This window comes from Pongo pygmaeus, chromosome 6 (assembly GCF_028885625.2).
Source record: "Pongo pygmaeus isolate AG05252 chromosome 6, NHGRI_mPonPyg2-v2.0_pri, whole genome shotgun sequence".
Lineage (NCBI taxonomy): Eukaryota > Metazoa > Chordata > Mammalia > Primates > Hominidae > Pongo > Pongo pygmaeus.
This window is the reverse complement of record NC_072379.2, coordinates 66,286,009-66,305,493: the sequence shown is the minus strand read 5'-3', so window position 1 is coordinate 66,305,493 and position 19,485 is coordinate 66,286,009. Positions and strand designations below refer to the sequence as shown.

Sequence of the window (19,485 nt, the reverse complement as noted above, 5' to 3'; positions counted from 1 at the left end):
ATCTTAAATTACATCTTTCTCACTGTTACAAAAAAGAACAGTGAGACTGAAGAGGGACTTATTACAGAAAATCAAATGTGTCTACTATTCATTCTCATCAGTAGTCTGTTCCCAAGAATAATCAAAATAATACAAGAGCTTATGCTGTAAGAAACCACTGTAAATTCTTTAGTATGAACCCATTTATTACTTCAAACAAAGTATATAAATTTACAGATTTTTACCTGTGTGTCAGACTGCCCCAGTGGCAAAGGAGACAGCAACATTTGGTTATTTTGCCTAGCATAGGTATGCAATGCCTTAGCCCACTGTAGTTCTGATCAACCGTAAACAGCGGAAAAATAATATTAAATCCAACAAAAACTTACTGGGGCTAACTACTCTCCTTAAGTTGAAATTCTGTTATTATTTTACATATGTTTATATTATCAAAAATCTTCTAAACTTTCATTTTGTCTTCACAGTCCAACAGAATCAATTCACAATCCATTGAAGAGTTATATAGAATCTGCCTCTATACCTATTAGATACTAAAAGGGAAGCTCAAGATTATGTCTGGGGTTGGATTTCTGAATCCCCAAACTGGGCAAAATTTTAAGGATTTGTCTTCACATCAGGCTTGAAAAACATTGGCCTAACTAGCTAAGATCTTTTTCTTTTCTTTTTTTTTTTTTTTTAGATGGAGTTTTACTCTTTCTTGCCCAGGCTGGAGTGCAGTGGCGAGATCTTGACTCACTGCAACCTCCACCTCCCAGGTTCAAGTGATTGTCCTGCCTCAAGCTCCAGAGTAGCTGGGATTACAGGCGTATCACCCACACCCGGCTAATTTTTGTCTTTTTAGTAGATGCAGGGTTTCACCATGTTAGCCACGCTGGTCTGGAACTGCTGACCTCAAGCAATCCACCCACCTCAGCCTCCCAAAGAGCTGGGAATACAGGCGTGAGCCACCACACCAGGCCAACTAAGATCTTAAGAGAAGCAGAATTTTAGAAGGGTAAACTGAGGATGCTCATTGTGTTAGGCATTTCCTTCTGATCTGCCGGTTGCCACATATGAACATCCTTGTATACCACTGGAAGTTTATATTGATTTACCAAAATTATACAATTAATTGTTGCAGTGTGTATGAGCTCTCTGGAAGACACAGTCTTACCTACTGTAAATAATATTTACTTTGAGAAATTAGAGGAAAATCTCTTGTTCTAAAAATATGCTGCCAGAATTCCATGATCAATTATTTGTCAGTAAGCACATGTTTCTTTGTTGATTATACCATTGAAGAAGAGAAATCACTCAAGTAAAGAATTAGAGGCCACTGGAAATTATTTTTCTTTTCATAACCCGCTGCTCGCTCTCTTTCTTTAGGCACATACTTCATTTTTCCTTTTTTTTTGTTTGTTTTTTTTAACAAGTGAAGGATTTTTGCATGTGGTAGACTCTTAGTTGTACAGAATAAAATGCACACAGATCTGAAGTATACATTAAAGGTAGCTAGATCCTTTGGAATTTGAAGATTGTAATGAAAGAAATTAGTGTGTGCCTGCCACACAATAGGCATTAAATAGATATTTATTGAATGAGTGTATACATGGGTGAATAAATGAATGAATGGTTTTCTGCCCAGTAAGAGGCCCTATTTTGGTATTAAGGATTGCAGCAAGCTTGATTGACACAAACAAGTCCCAAGGACTTGGGAAAAATTCTAGGCCATTCTTGGAGAGCCTTATAGAACCATATAGAACCATATCTGTCAGGTAATTCTTGCTCCTTCAGTGTAGAAATGGCCTCTCTAAAATGTACTTGTCAATTCCGTGTCAATAAGTCATTTTAGCTATCATGATAGTCTCAATTGTTTGAAACAAAAATATTTCTTTAGCAGCTTTTTATGACAGAAGCATTTTCCACATTTTAAGGTGTCAGGATTTACCCTTTGTGATGATATATGTGTTCTCAATGTTTAATTACACTTTATCATAAAATATAGTTATTACTGGATTAAAAATGACTGTTTTGTTAACAGACTGATAAATATCTTTGAAGGGCTCAAAATGCAGTCATGGAAATATGTAAAAAAAAAATAGAACAATTTGAATGCAGATAATCTAATCCTTCAGTATTTCTTATGTATTTCAAATATAATTGGGTCATTATGTGGAAACACTGTTTTTATTCATCCTTTTATAGAAACAGACTCTTTGATCTAGTTAAAATTAAATCTATAATGATTTAATAAGCTTGACTCTGCTTTGTTGCTTACATTTGAAACTACTCTCATATGTAATTTAAAAATAATGTCTCTGCAGAAGCTCATTTCAGAAGTGAAAGTTCAGGTGGAAAACCAGGTACAAGGCATCTATTTTAACATTACCGCCATCTGTCCAGATGGGTCCAGAAAGCCAGGCATGGAAGGATGCAGAAATGTGACGAGCAATGATGAAGTATGTGGGTGTGCATTTTTCACTTTTAAAATAAACTAAGTTGTTTCGCATACTTTCTTACAGAAAAAGCAAACCATTCTGAAAAATTTTACTTACTACTGACTCTAAGAATCTTATTTATACTTCAAGGAAACTTCCATTGTCTCTCCTCAAAGTTCCTACTTGTTTTAGCTCAGTTGACTGTTCTCTCCAACTCTCAGGTTTTAATATGTATATGTGTGTGCGTGTGTGTGTAATATTAAACAATTATGTATCAATAGTAACTTTAAACTTAGGTGTCATGACCGGTATAAATTAGGAAATCATATATTCTCAAATAAGTAGTGTCTATACTTATAATAATGATAATGCCTTTTTGATTTCATATTCACAAATTCTCAAAGTAAATGTAAAATTGAAAGTCACATACCACAGAAAAGAATGGGAATGATAGAGCAGTTGATAAAGGCTAAGAATTTCAAAATCTTTCACTTTGTGATTGCCCCAATACACTCATAATTATCTAAATTATCTAGAAGGAGGTAAGGAAATTTATTAAGAACGATACAAAATGGGAAGAGTCATCATTTACCAAAAAAAAAAAAAATGGGATGTAAAGGAGAGAGATCCAGATTGTAACAGTATCAGGAAACAGCACCAGAGGAGATAGAGATTCTCCAAGGACTGGCACAACAGAGAGAGTAACACAAAGAAACATACTCTTTAAGGGAGTCTTTCTTTGTTGGGTGAAGTGATTTTGAGTGAATCATTTACGTCATGAGGCATTGTCTCATTTTTAAATGAATGACTTGGACTAGAAGATTTCCAACCCCTTTTCCTCTAAAGTGCTATGATGATTAATTATGTAATGTCATGCTATAGAAAAAAAGAAAAAGTTATTGAAAGTGATGGAAGATTCTAAAAATGAATAAAAGAGAATCTTCTCTTTAGTTAGAATATGTTTTTCTATCTTAGGAATTTTAGAGCTGTGTATTTTAAATTAATTATTGCAAGTTTCTAATTCTGTGGTTTCTTCTATGATCACTCCGTGGATTTTGTTCAAAGGATATCATATACCAGTTTGCAAAATACACTTCGGCTTTTCGTTAAAACTACAGAGAAAACTTTTTACTAGCAAATATAGCACTAAGTGACTTTATGAGAAAACGGTTACTGTCTTAGAAACAGTTATTTCCTTCAAAATCTCATTTTGGAAGAATGGTTTTTCTTACCTTTCACATTGTTTTTTTTCTTTTCATTTGCTTACATGCCATCTTTCCTTCATTTTCAATTGAGTAGTATAAATAGTTTAACTCTCAGGAATAGTCATATGACCTCTTAATTATAGAAACCCCGGAGTATGATCTACTGTTAGAGATGGCAGTGGCTACATTAACTTACGTATCTGTTAAGCTTCAGTATTCTCAAAGACAGAGGCATTTTAAGCATAACACCAACTGTATTGATTTTAATATTATGGAACAAATTCTAATGTTTCATGTATATATAAGCCAAATTTAGATACTTTATATTATTATATCATAGATATATATTCCAACCAAAAAGCTCAGCACAAATTAATTTTAAATTGTAATGGATCTCAATCCAATGTGAAAGAAATATACCTTCTTATTTACCGAAGAACCTAAAGATGGTAAGGTGAGCCAACAAATATAAATAGACATATTAAATCAATTGTGTTGTGCAAAAAGAAGAAATAGAGAAAAAGAAAACATTTGACCAATTCCTGCCAGCACAGCTCCTTAGTTCTGGGCTATCTTCTTCCACGGAGACAAATAGATAACCTGTGTTGAGGTCTTAAGATTTGAAAATGAGAGTCCTAAACATTTTTCTTTTGAGTAACATCAGAGAAAGCCACAGGTTTTCCTCCACTGAAACCCTGTATAAACTAAAATTTAACTCCAAAACTTTACTTGGTCTCCTAGAAAATAGGAACAAAATTAAAATTGTTCATTTGAACATCTTATCTCAGGGTTTTGATTTTTATTTATTTATTTATTTTTGAGATAGAGTGTCGCTGTGTCACTCAAGCTGTAGTGCAGTGGTGCAATCTCGGCTCACTGCAACCTCTGTCTTCCGGGTTCAAGCAATTCTCCTGCCTCAGCCTCCCTCCCAGGTAGCTGAGACTACAGGTGCGCGCCACCATGCTCAGCTAATTTTTGAATTTTTAGTAGAGATAGGGTTTCACCATGTTGGCCAGGCTGATCTTGAGCTCCTGACCTCAAGTGATCCAACCGCCTCAGTCTCCCAAAGTGCTAGGATTATAGGTGTGAGCCACTGCGCCAGGCCTCATCTCAGGGTTTTAAACCAGTAGAGCAGAAGCCCTTTACTTTGGTTTATGTGATCTATCTCTAGTGTCAAATATTCAATACCCCACATTTTAATGGCTGAATTTAGAAAATGGCCTATTCTGTCTCATGTTTGCTAAGAAATTAATCATCAGTGATGGGGTAGATGCTTCAAATAGGCTTGCACTCAAGTCTATTTAATGGTGCAATATAGGGATTCGTAGTCATTATATTCTTTAACTCTCAAGTTCATTCATTGGAAAATAAATGACATTAAAAAGAGATGTTGCATATATATGAAAGAGATTACATGTGTTTATTTTACAAATATTGTTAATTTCTCTAAGATGGTTTCTTATCAATTCAGCTATTAACAGATATAATATTGGTAATAAAAATAATTAAGGTATGTAAATATATTTCCTTTTTCCTCCTAAATTTAGGTTCTTTTCAATGTAACAGTTACAATGAAAAAATGTGATCTCACAGGAGGAAAAAACTATGCAATAATCAAACCTATTGGTTTTAATGAAACCGCTAAAATTCATATACACAGAAACTGCAGCTGTCAGTGTGAGGACAACAGAGGACCTAAAGGAAAGTGTGTAGATGAAACTTTTCTAGATTCCAAGTGTTTCCAGTGTGATGAGAATAAATGTCATTTTGATGAAGATCAGTTTTCTTCTGAGAGTTGCAAGTCACACAAGGATCAACCTGTTTGCAGTGGTCGAGGAGTTTGTGTTTGTGGCAAATGTTCATGTCACAAAATTAAGCTTGGAAAAGTGTATGGAAAATACTGTGAAAAGGATGATTTTTCTTGTCCATATCACCATGGAAATCTGTGTGCTGGTGAGTATAAATATATACAGGCAGCTTTTACTTGTCACTATTACACCAGCATAGATGTTAAAGTATCTTTAAATCACATGTTTATAAATTAGCAAAACTGAATCTGAATTTGTTATTCAAAGTTTCAAAGTCCATGAAATTAGGGCATGGCAACAGATTTATAGTACGTGATTTTGACATTTCTATTTTAACCTATTTTATACAGGAAATGCTTCAAAATAAAAACCTAAAATTAATTGTTATTCTCATGCTTTCCTTGATCTTGGAAAGAAATACACCAGAAAAGGAAATGCTGATGATATCTGACACATTTTCTAGAAGAATCAGAGTATTCTTCTAGAAGGATCTGATTCATTCTGGTAAATGGTCACTCCCTCCAACTTGCTCAGAGGATTTTATTTCTGTCAGGATGATGGGGAGTGAGCTATAAGAGTATACTTTTCATTCATATGAAAATCCTTAATGCATTATTATAAATGGTATTCTAAGCTGGCAGTAATTTAAGCCTCTCCAGTTTATTTTGGGCCACCACCAGCAACAAAACTGCCAAAGGACAGCATTCTTCAAGAAAATACTGCCTTACTAAGTAATCTAAAAGATTCGTCCCTGAGGCCACACACAGACCAAATTTTAAACATGAAATAAATTAAAATAAAAATACCAAGATTACTCTTGGGCCATTCAATTTACTGCCACCTACAGGTTAGATTCCAGAAAATCTAATCAACATTAGCAAACTAAAACAAAATACTGTTTTTAAATGAATTAAATAAACTACCTGTCATCTGAGTTCTGTGATAATTTTCCTGTGACAATATGCTAAATTTACTCATTGAGAAAAACATCTTTTTAGTATTTGCATTTTAGTAAATAAATATTTGTTAAATTATTGATGAATGGAAACATGTCATCATAAGCACATGGGATGTAACAAACCTATAAAAAATAAATGTTATAATGTAGTCTAAGCTGAAAATTTGGCCTGTATCACCTAAATGTGCAATGGAAAATTGTCTTTTTATTCTATAACATACATAGAATATTTTAATATACAAACATTTATTCAACTGTAACTGACATCATGGGTAGGATGGATTATGGATGACTTTAGAATGAACCAGCAGTTGTCTACTGTATTTTACAGGGAGGAAAAATATTATTTTACAATGAAGAGAAAGAATTTTCTGAAGTCACGTCCCACAGCTGTCAATCTCTCAAGAGGGTTTCAAATACATTTGAGTATTTGTCCCAGTCTCTGTTTGCAGTGAAATATCAAATGTACTAGCTTTTCTATACGAGTATGATACTACTGACCCACAAGCAGTGAGAATCTGCTTTGAATTGTTTCTGTGTAAGTGCAGACCGTAACTGACATGTACTTTCTCCACTAGTCTCCTTTGGGAATAAAAACACATGTTCACAGGCCTGCTGGCGAGGATTCAGCATAAGTCTGCACAGCACAGAGGGCTTGGCCGACATTTGTCTGGCCTGGACCTCATTAGTTTTACACTTAGCAAATTGAGCTTGTCCTACAGTAGAATCTGTGGAACAATTACCCTGTGAGGTGCTCAGCAATAAAAGAAGAGAGAGAGGGAGCTAAGAAAGGAAAGGAAGAGAGAGAGATAAAAGGAAGGAAGGAGGGGAAGGAAGGAGAAAGGAAAGGAGGAAGGAAGGGAGAGAGGGAGAAAAGAGGAAGGTTGATTTGTGGCTAGATAAGCTTCAGAATTCCTATATAATCATGTGAAATGTACCCCCTTTTGACGATTTCTAGTGCACATTGGCCTATTAAGTTTTGGATACTTTTACTGTCTAAAATCCATTAACTATGTGTAACTGTGTTTTCTTCACCTCACATGCATAATGTTCCCCCACCACACACACCATCTTTCTTCCTTTTTTTCATTTACCATCTAAGAACAGCTCACAGTATAGAGGAGGATCTGCTCTGCTAACTTACTAAATAATGCACTGAGGATGTGAAAGCAATTGTTCAACTTCTCAAGAGACCTGATCTTTAAACATGGCACTAGCAGTACTGAAGCACTAGAAAGGTTTGCATCACAGTCCTGCAAAGTTATCCTAGGCCTTCAGCAACATCAGAAGACTGAGAGAATAGGGGATGGAAGCCATATCAAATACTTGTATTTTTTCTAATTTCAAGTCAGGCAGTTAACATTACTTCAGCCTTCGCAGTTTCTTGATATGTGTGTTTTTAATGTAAAACTGAATATGCAATGACATTCAAGTAGTCTGGCAGCCACTGAAGCAGGGGTTCCCTTCGTGCTTGTTAGCAGAGTGCATTAGCATGGGAAGATTATCTACAGTAGAACAGCTTTGAAAACAGATCCTCCTAAATCCAGCACTGTTTGTGTCAGACCAACGAAAAAGTGATGTTGTTTCCATTCATTGGACTGTCAGTGCGTTTCCATGGAGATGATACAGGAATCCATGGTTGAAAACTCTTTACAAAGTCAGTGATCCAGATAACATAGGTCCTGCGGTGTCTTCCTCACAGGGCATGGAGAGTGTGAAGCAGGCAGATGCCAATGCTTCAGTGGCTGGGAAGGAGATCGGTGCCAGTGCCCTTCAGCAGCAGCCCAGCACTGTGTCAATTCAAAGGGCCAAGTGTGCAGTGGAAGAGGCACGTGTGTGTGTGGAAGGTGTGAGTGCACCGATCCCAGGAGCATCGGCCGCTTCTGTGAACACTGCCCCACCTGTTATACGGCCTGCAAGGAAAATTGGTATGATTTCTCTGACTCCAAACATACACAAAGAATAGCTACTTTTGTCCTTTTTTGTTCTGACTTCCTTAATCTTAAACGTTGCCGGATACATTGCGACCACCATGCTAAAAAAGAATTAAATGAGAAATGCTGTGAATTAGAAGACTTGAATTCAAATCTTTGACCCCTGGATAGCTGTGGAAGCATCAGAGTAAATCTGGACACTCACTACCTTAGCTTTTTTTGAAATTAGAGGTTGCCTGCTACCCAGCTTACTATTTAGTAATAGTGTGATCTAGAACAACTTGTTATAATTTTCTGTGCCTCGGCTTCCTAATATCAAAAGTGAGGATAGTAATAATACCTTGCTGTATATCTGTGAAAGAATCAAATGATTCATATTAAAAAACTCACCTTTGTCCTTGATGCATGGCAATCATAGAATAAATGTTAGCTGTTACTGCTATGTTTTGTATTTAATTTTTTTTTGTGAGTGTGTGACAGAGTCTCGCTCTGTCACCCGGCTGGAGTGCAGTGGCACGATCTTAGCTCACTGCAAGCTCCGCCTCCCGGGTTCACGCCATTCTCTTGCCTCAGCCTCCCGAGTAGCTGGGACTACAGGCACCCGCCACCACGCCCAGCTAATTTTTTTTTTTTATATATATTTTTAGTAGAGATGGGGTTTCACCATGTTAGCCAGGATGGTCTCGATCGCCTGACCTCGTGATCCACCTACCTCGGCCTCCAAAGTGCTGGGATTACAGGCGTGAGCCACTGTGCCCGGCCTTATTTTTAATATTTTAATGATAAAGAACAATGGTGTCTGTGACGCACCCTAGAAATAAGTGATATATAAATGAAAGGTGATATGTTAAATGAAGGTGACATTACTGTTTTGTGCCAATAAATTTTTCAGTAACAATTTGGGATCTGCACAAAGACTTCTAATCTAAACACTGTAACTTCCAGTTTGTTTTATTCAACATTTTAAACCATTGACTTTCTCAGATTAGTAGCTCAAGTAAGTTTTTTAGAATTATGCATGGTACTTTATTTAAATCATTTGGAAATGCAATCCTTCGATGTAATGATGGAGCTAGTTCTAATGAACATAATCAAAATTTGAATTGTTTCTGCATTGTTATTTTGTCTTTTTTTTTCTTGCGGAAAATATTATAGTCTACCACCTTTTAAAAGAATAAATATTTTCACTTCTGTTTCCCCTTGCAGGAATTGTATGCAATGCCTTCACCCTCACAATTTGTCTCAGGCTATACTTGATCAGTGCAAAACCTCATGTGCTCTCATGGAACAACAGCATTATGTCGACCAAACTTCAGGTAGGCCAAAGCTTAATAATCAAAGCACAGAAGAGTGTCTGTAGAGGATGATGTTCCCCCAAAAGACCCATAATTAACCATGCTAAAGAAAGGACTGGTCCAGGTGTGGTGGCTCACACCTGTAATCCCAGCACTTTGGGAGGCCAAGGCGGGTAGACCACCTGAGGTCAGGAGTTCGAGACCAACCTGGCCAACGTGGTGAAACCCCGTCTCTACTAAAAATACAAAATTAGCCAGGCACAGTGGCGGGCACCTGTAATCCCAGCTACTCAGGAGCATAGGCAGGAGAATCGCTTGAATCTGGGAGGCGGAGGTTGCAATGAGCTGAGATCATGCTGTTGCACTGCAGCCTGGGCAACAAGAGAGAAACCCCATTTAAAAAAAAAAAAAAAAGAGGACTGAGGGCTTTATTTTCAAATTATGAAACATTGCTTTATTCTTTATAACAATAAAAAATGTGTGTTTTTGTGTCATCTTCTACCTTAGATACTTCCTTCATGTTCACTGGCTCATTTAATGTCATACAACTCTTTGAGATTGGTATAATCTCCATGTTATAGATGGGGAAACTGAGGCTCAGGGAAATTTTGTATGAGGGCTGCTATCTCTTAACTAGTAATGTTAAGATACATGTCTTAGATCAAGATCTTCAAACCAAAAGTTCCATACCCTTTTCATTATGTCACATTTATAATCATTCATCCTTAAGCTATATTTTTATCAAAGTGAGAAGTACTAGGAAGGAATGGCCCTTTTGAAGTTACATATTTTGTAAAAGCAGATCATCATTACTTAGAATTTTTTGGCTTCACCTGAAACATGAAAGCAAATATTGATTAGACATGAGGAAGTTCAGAACTAGAAGCAAGTTTGGATTATGAAGGAAAATTATGGCTCCGCAGATTTTATCTCTTAGTGAAATGAGTTTACATGGGGAACTCATATTTCTGGTTCACTGAGGCCTTGACAGCCAATGTATTTGGATGCCTTTCCATGGAAGTACATTGCATGGGAATTCAGCTGTGTAGAGGAGAGGGGAAAACTAACCACTCAGCCACACCATAGCAAGCATACTCAGTGGTTACAGGGTACCATCTCTGGGAGATTTAAAAAACTGAATCGCAAACTCATTATATTGTGTACATTAATATGTGCAGTTTTTGTATATCAATGATACTTAATAAAGCTGTTTAAAAAAACAAAAGCAAAACAAAACAAAAGTTATTTAGAACCCAGAACCTTACTTTGCAAAGGGGTAAGGTGTGGAACTCCACGTGCATTAGCAACTAACCTTGAAATTATATCTTTATTAAACATTCCTATTGCAACTATTATTTCAAGTCTCTCCAACCTGTAAGAAAAATTCCGGCTCTTAGAGAGACTGCACAAAAGAGTAAACTTTCTCCAGAGTTTTGTTTCCTTTTTCCCTCACATCCACACTGATCTTATCCCATAATGAACTTGGCTCTGAAAAGAGCCCCATGTGCTGCCAGCTGGAGCTGCAGCAATCACTCCAGAAAGCCAAGTGCCTTTCTAATAAATAGGGCCTTACTATCAACATGTCATTTATTATGTTAAGTAAACACTACTTTGACTTAAGTGTTGTTACAAAAAGTATTCTCTTAAAGCTCCTTAGGAAAAGCCCCGGCCTGACCTAAACTAAGGGAAGCATGGGCTAGGCATGAATGTTTGACCACTCATAGCATTTAAATATGCATGCAGATTTGAGCTCTGAAAATGCCCTCTGTTCTAACCCATTAGAAATATTTCTAAAATGTGTCAGTAGCTAGGGGCCGCCCCTCCCCTTCACAACTATTGTGCAAGGAGAGGGAAAGGGCATTTGTTAGGCACCTCTATTATCTATCCACTCAGTCGCACTTAAAGGCTGTTCTTTCAGTCTCTCTGGCTGAGCTCCCACCAGGCGAGAAGCCAGTAAGTGGGATCAAGCCACGTGCCCCCTCTGATGATCTGCCTTAGCTGACTGAGTAGTCCTAAATCAATCAGAGGAAATGACAGTCTGTCAGAACAAAAGGCATGTATGTTATAAGCCCGAAGTCACTGTGGAAGCCTCAAAAGACACCATCTTTGAGCAGAATATTTTGGATTCTCTCTCTGTGAGACCTGTAGCGACAGAGACCTGCACTGGCATTTGGTGTTTCCATTCCAGTTGTAGCACTGGGATAGCCTTTGACCTTTCTTTCAAAGTACCTTATCACGAAAAAAAAAAAAAAAATAGGCTTAATTAAGTCTTCTCACTTGAGAGGAACCCTTTCCCTTATCACTGAGCTTGGCCTTATTCAAAAACATACTTAGTCCTCACTGGAAATTCAGACCCAAATCACCCAGGATTGGTTGGGTCGTCCACTATGCTAAGCCTTGGCAGGTCACCTCCCTAGTGGCCCTCTCAGGGAGACCTTGGAACTTTGGATGAGTTCCCCAAACTCTGGAGAATGGTGGGGGGGTAACACATACCTCTTTAACCACAAAGTAATTTTATGAATCTGGGGCAGCTGGTGAGTTCCATGGAATACTTGCCTATTGTGCAACCATCTTCCTCTTAGATTAGGGTAATGCCTCTGGCAACAACAGAGCCTGTAGACTTTCAAGCACCAGATCTTTGGCAATGAGGGTGTGCCAAAGATCTGGTGCTAAAATGAGATCTAGCATGTCCCTCCTCTTAACACAACATTTCTTTTTCCAGCTACTAATTATTTGTCCTAAGTATTATTTGTTCTTAAAATATACAGTGCATTTTTAGAGGCAAATGGAATAGGTGTAGTTAACAGACAAGTAAAAAGTAAATTAATGAAAATGAAGAATGATATTTTCATGTTGTCCCAAATTGGACACTCCTATTTCCTGGAGAAGCCATGTATAATAAGAATGAAAATTTACACTTCAATTTCTGAAGAAATATTTATTCACCTATTAGAGTAGTTTTGATTTTAGCTTCTGCAGATGTTTACTTTATTTTCCATTACTGGCATGGAACAAATGAAGACCAAGCATAACAAGAGAAACATATCCTAAGGCCCAGAACTGCTCAATAATTTTTTAAAATCCTATTTTCCATTTAGTGATCAATAGTACACACCACAAAAACTAGTCCTCTGTCTTGGATAAAATTATGCTTGGTTATGGGACATGGACATATTCCAGTTAATACAATTAAAGAATCAAGCTGCAAAGGAATAATATGATTGAATACCTTAATCATGGCTATTTTCCAAAGGAGGGTTTTCTATTGAAAATATTTTCATAGTAAACGTGCAAGAAAAATTAGAGCGCTTTTTGTTTTGAATCAAAGGTAATTTCAATCCCCTGATTTGAAAATGTAGATTTGCAAATATCTTTGGCACTATTAATTGAGGTGTGAACATTATTTACTTGATAGACTCTTGGGATATACTTATTCCAATTTTTAATCCATTTATTTGTTTGCTTCATTACAGAATGTTTCTCCAGCCCAAGCTACTTGAGAATATTTTTCATCATTTTCATAGTTACATTCTTGATTGGGTTGCTTAAAGTCCTTATCATTAGACAGGTGATACTACAATGGAATAGTAACAAAATTAAGTCCTCATCAGATTACAGAGTGTCAGCCTCAAAAAAGGTCAGTGAATTCTAAAAAAGAATTGCTAACAGTATGTTATTGCCTAGTTACAATATTTAGGCCCTTAGTTAATAATAATATTTTTTCTCTATTAAGGATAAGTTGATTCTGCAAAGTGTTTGCACAAGAGCAGTAACCTACCGACGTGAGAAGCCTGAAGAAATAAAAATGGATATCAGCAAATTAAATGCTCATGAAACTTTCAGGTGCAACTTCTAAAAAAAGATTTTTAAACACTTAATGGGAAACTGGAATTTTTAATAATTGCTCCTAAAGATTATAATTTTAAAAGTCACAGGAGGAGACAAATTGCTCACGGCCATGCCAATTGCTGGTTGTACACTCGAACGAAGACTGACAAGCATCCTCATCATGATGTGACTCACATAGCTGCTGACTTTTTCAGAGAAAAATGTGTCTTACTACTGTTTGAGACTAGTGTCATTGTAGCACTTTACTGTAATATATAACTTATTTAGATCAGCATAGAATGTAGATCCTCTGAAGAGCACTGATTACACTTTACAGGTACCTGTTATCCCTACGCTTCCCAGAGAGAACAATGCTGTGAGAGAGTTTAGCATTGTGTCACTACAAGGGTACAGTAATCCCTGCACTGGACATGTGAGGAAAAAAATAATCTGGCAAGTATATTCTAAGGTTGCCAAACACTTCAACAGTTGGTGGTTGAATAGACAAGAACAGCTAGATGAATAAATGATTCGTGTTTCACTCTTTCAAGAGGTGAACAGATAAAACCTTAATCTTAAAAGATTATATTGCTTTTTAAAGTGTGTAGTTTTATGCATGTGTGTTTATGGTTTGCTTATTTTTGCAAGATGGATACTAATTCCAGCATTCTCTCCTCTTTGCCTTTATGTTTTGTTTTCTTTTTTACAGGATAAGTTTATATATGTCACAGATGACTGGATTAATTAAGTGCTAAGTTACTACTGCCATAAAAAACTAATAATACAATGTCACTTTATCAGAATACTAGTTTTAAAAGCTGAATGTTAATAGGGGACACTGTAAAGTATCATCAAAACCTGAATAGCTTCATTGTGCACAGGTGTGGAGTTTTGTATCTTCTTACCTGGTAAACTGAAGGGATTGTTTGGCCATTTCATTTATCTTATCATTAATTCACAAGATATTTAGAAATTCTGCCTCAAGCAAAGTACCACATTTTGAATGTTTTCTTAGATTTTGATTGCAAGTAGATATCAGCGTTTTTTAAATGAAAAGCTATATTATCTTCTCCCTTCAAGGCAGCCTAAGGATTTTCTTTCCCAGAATCACTCCAACCCTTCTTGCCAGAATTCATAAAAGTACAAAATTGGAGAATTGATGATATCTTAGAAATAAGCTATTTTTTTTTTTTTTTTTTTGAGATGGAGTTTCACTCTTGTCACCCAGGCTGGAGTGTTATGGTGCAATCAGGGCTCACTGCAACCTCTGCCTCCCGGGTTCAAGCAGTTCTCCTGCCTCAGCCTCCTGAGTAGCTGGGATTACAGGCATCCACCACCATGCCCAGCTAACTTTTGTATTTTTAGTAGAGACGGGGTTTTGCCATGTTGGACAGGTTGATCTCAAACTCCTGACCTCAGGTGATCTACCCTCCTCGGCCTCCCAGAGTGTTGGGATTACAGGCATGAGCCACCATGCCAGGCTGCTAATTCTCCTTTTTAGTGAGTTAGGGAACTGAGCCTCAGAAAACTTAAACAATTTCTCAAAAAACACTCAAGTGATAAAGTGGCCACATTGGAAAGGAGTTTCTATCTTCTCATTGCCAGGCCAGTGTTCATTGCACAATATCATGCTACCTCTTGAATCTTTAAAATATTCAATTGGCAAATGTTTTTCAATGTGATTTACTCATGTCTTAAGTGTATGAGGAAAGTTCAAAGCAAAATAGAAAAGAATAATTCAAACTGAATTGTCCATAATCAGCTTCCAGTCTTTCATGCTGATCAGCTTCTTAAGAGACTGAAGCATGGCATACCTACAGGGGAATTCCTTCGCACCATAGCTTGTATGACAGTGTTCCCTGGAGTTCTCCAGTGCTCAGCTTGAGACCTTGATACACGGGCCATGAGCCCTGTCTTCCCCAATGGAAATTTCTTTACACTTATCTTATCCCTAGGGACTTAGTCTGATTTTATTGGCTAGCAGTCTAACAGTCCTGTGTGGATATACAGTTTTGCCCATGACAACAAAGGAATCTATTTGAAATATCTTTTTATAATTAACTTCCAAGATTTGCTGTCTTCCAGCACTTGAGTTAAAGTACTAGATACTGCATTTTGATGAAGACTAACCCCATCTCATATTCTACCCTAAAGAGAACTGAAAAACCTATAATAAGTTGTTCTGGAGCCAATAAACACAGTAGCTCTGTTAGATGTCCTCTACAGCCAAGCAATTTCAATGCTAACTGGAACTGCATTTCCTTCCTCAAATGAGAGATTGACATAATTCAGTACTGTGAGTCACTTGTATAAGAAACCTTTGATCACTAAAAATAATGTAAAAATTGGATTTAGTAGCCTAATACACATAACATTCTTCTTAAAAAGGAAAATGGATGGATGCCTGACAACCCTCCAAAAGAAAAAAGTGTAAGATATCCATTAAGATGATGACAATTTTTGAAATGAACATTATGATGTTTATGAACAATAAACAAATTTCTGTTTGGAATGAATTATCCAAAAAGAGTATAACAAAATGAAATCCTTAAAAATCAAGGGTTTATATTTTTTTACACCCTCACTTGTTTGCACTAACTTTATAGTGGACCAAGGCTGTTACCATAGGAAGGGACAAACTTCCTTATAGGCAACTCAATGTTAGACAATGATTGTGGTTATGCTTGCAAAGTCTTGTGCTTATCTTTTTTGTTTTTACTTAAAAAGCTAATTTTTAAAGATTGTAGGGCTTATATTTTACTTGAATAATTGATATCTTCCTGTGTAATGATTTGTGAGATGAGAATTAATATTTGACTAGTTAGAATTAATTAAGTGGTAAGGGAACACAGGGTACTCTTAGGTTAAATAATGTATGTAAATAGAGTCTATTTTCAACTAATATGGCCACAGGAGCCTTTTGAGATTCATTGATATTAAACACAATTAATGAAATTTTAAATTGTTAACAGAATTGAGAACTTGAACAACACTTTTAGTACTGCAGCATTTTTGTGCCCTAAAGTATGTAATGATTTATAAATGTGCCATACATACACTACAACATAACATTTGCTTTGTTATGCATTTTATTTCTCTGGGGACACCGTTGCACTGCAGTGCACATGTATTTATAAACATTTGTTATATTTTTGGAAACTTGCTAATATTTATTAAGTCATAGACTTTTCTGGAAGACTTAAAAATTCACTAAAAATCTGATTATGTCTTAAATGTTCAGTTTATCTTTGGTTTACTAAAATAACAAAAAAAAAATCTAAGATTAAACACAGTAGATGTTTCTGGAGGCAACTTTCCAAAACTCAACATTAAAATTTGTGGATGCATGAGATGCAATCCTTCAAAGAATGAATCTGAAATATATTTTTAATATTTATTTAATATCCATTGAAGATATCCTTATGTAAGACAACAGTCAGCCATCAGACACTGAAATATATTATGATAGACTATGAAGAATTTTCTCTGTAGAATTATATTCTTCCTGGAACCTGGTAGAGTAGATTAGACTCAAAGGCTTTTTCTTTCTTTTCTTACTCCTGTTTTTTCCCACTCACTCGTCCCAAGAGATTTCCTAAAGCTTCAAGCTTAATAAGTCTAATAGTGAAAAATAACTGAATTTAATGGTATAATGAAGTTCTTCATTTCCAGGCATCTTTAATTGATCTTAAAGCTCATTCGAGTCTTTGCCCCTGAACAAAGACACACCCATTAAAATCTAAGAATTCTAAATTTTCACAACTGTTTGAGCTTCTTTTCATTTTGAATGATTTGGAATATATACATTTTCATAAAAGTATCAAGTGAAATACAGTTACATGGGAGCTCAATCATGTGCATATTGCATTCTGTTATGTTGACTCAATATTTAATTTACAATTATCCTTATTTATATGGACCTTAAGAACTCCATTTTATGCAATGCAGACCGCTGAGATATAGCTAACATTCTTTCAGATAATTTTCCTTTTATAATTCCTCTATAGCAAATTTTTATGTATAACTGATTATACATATCCATATTTATATTTCATTGATTCCAAGACATCACTTTTTCAATTTAACATCTCTGAAATTGTGAATTTCTTGCAACTGTTGGCACTTCAGATGCAGTGTTTAAAATTATGCTTGAATAAATATTACACTAATCCAAATTTACCTAAATGTTTATGCATCTAGGCAAATTTTGTTTTCTTATAAAGATTTGAGAGCCCATTTATGATAACATATGAAGGCAAAATTTCAGGACAATTGAGTCACGCACAACTCAACATGGAGCCTAACTGATTATCAGCTCAGATCCCGCATATCTTGAGTTTACAAAAGCTCTTTCAGGTCCCCATTTATACTTTACGTGAGTGCGAATGATTTCAGCCAACCCTAACTTAACCAACAAGAATGGGTAGGTATGTCTATGTTTCATTAACAAATTTTTAATATTTTTATTCTTTTATATGAGATTCTTTTATATTATCATCTCACTTTTAAACAAAATTAACTGGAAAAATATTACATGGAACTGTCATAGTTAGGTTTTGCAGCATCTTACATGTCTTGTATCAATGGCAGGAGAAAAATATGATAAAACCAATCAGTGCTGTGAAAAACAACTTTCTTCTAGAGTCCTCTTACTTTTTATTCTGCTTTATCATTTGTGGGTTTTTCCCCCTTGGCTCTGATCACTTTAACTTCAAGCTTATGTAACGACTGTTATAAAACTGCATATTTAAATTATTTGAATTATATGAAATAATTGTTCAGCTATCTGGGCAGCTGTTAATGTAAACCTGAGAGTAATAACACTACTCGTTTATGTACCTGGAATACTTTTCTGCATAAAATTTATCTTTGTAAGCTAACTCTGTTAATCAGGTTTCTTCTAGCCTCTGCAACCTACTTCAGTTAGAATTGTCTAACACTGCTCTATTAATCAGGTTTCTAGCCTCTACAACCTACTTCAGTTAAAATTGTCTAATACAACAATATTTAAAAAAAACACTGCAATTGTCAAGGATGGAAAATGTGTGATTTGTGTAAAGAATCTTTACCAACTTTACATTTTCCTACAGATAAATGTGAAATTTTGATAAGTCTACACAATGACAAGTATGGTACATAAATTTTATTAAGAATATTGAGTATAAAATACTTTAATTCTAAATTATAAGAAAATATACATTTGCACATATTAATATAGAAATTCATTTTGTGTATATTTAACATAGCTTTTAAACTATTTTACATTTATTAGCTACTTCATTATTGTTTCTTGAACTTCTGAAAAAAATTAGAAATGTATTAAACTTATCGGTAACATAAAAACTTATTTTGTTTCACCTAACGAATACTGCGTTTGTAAAAATAAATTTAATATAGAATATATTTTTAAATTAAATATTTGAATATAAAATTGCTCTAAGAAAGAAGCAAATTATCACTGAACATATTTCTTATTATTTCTGGCTTTGAATTATACGTAACTTAAATTGTCTTAAATGATACAGAATATTGGAGAATATGATACTTTCACATAATATACTATGAACCTGTTCATATAACTCTGACTACTAACTTCTGTTTTATGTATTTATTAAAGAGCTGACACTGTAGTTTGTTGTGAGATGTTTATTTTTCTAACAGAGCTTATAACAGTTAGGACAAGGCATTTAATTAATGCATCATTCTGTTTAGTAGTAGGTGTTAATCGATATGAAATTCTGTTTTAAAATAAAATTGTAAAAATCTAAGAATACACAAAAACACTTCCTTATTTACTGTGTGTTACATTACTCTCAAAGCTTCCAGACAACAGTACTTTGTCCCACAAGGAAATGTAATAGCATCTATACACTGTCATTAGCAGAGGACATTACATAATTCCAAAAAGATACTACTCCTAGAAAATTGTAGGGCCAATGATAAACAGGGGAGGCCATCCTAGTTCTTTTCCTTTTTGATAGTTATTTGCAGTAGAAACAGAAGAAATATTCTAACGACAAAAACCTGAAAAAAATAGCTA

The 19,485-nt window shown here is 35.4% G+C and overlaps 1 protein-coding gene across 9 annotated transcripts in view; it reads left to right on the top strand.

The window, feature by feature from the left end:
- ITGB8 (integrin subunit beta 8) overlaps positions 1–19,073 on the top strand; it is a 120,634-nt gene extending 101,561 nt beyond the window's left edge. For 6 of the 9 annotated variants that reach the window (XM_063667488.1, XM_063667487.1, XM_063667490.1 and 3 more), the window contains 7 exons: positions 2,304–2,438; positions 5,170–5,575; positions 8,091–8,316; positions 9,529–9,638; positions 13,091–13,254; positions 13,351–13,460; positions 14,155–19,073. In XM_063667488.1, the coding sequence (XP_063523558.1) occupies positions 2,304–2,438; positions 5,170–5,575; positions 8,091–8,316; positions 9,529–9,638; positions 13,091–13,254; positions 13,351–13,460; positions 14,155–14,200 (1,197 nt within the window). In that variant the 3' untranslated portion in view covers positions 14,201–19,073. Of the gene's footprint in view, positions 1–2,303; positions 2,439–5,169; positions 5,576–8,090; positions 8,317–9,528; positions 9,639–13,090; positions 13,255–13,350 lie in introns of all 9 variants that reach the window. The other 3 variants (XM_054494884.2, XM_054494878.2, XM_063667492.1) reach the window with 1 other exon arrangement.
- Positions 19,074–19,485: the final 412 nt, after the last annotated feature.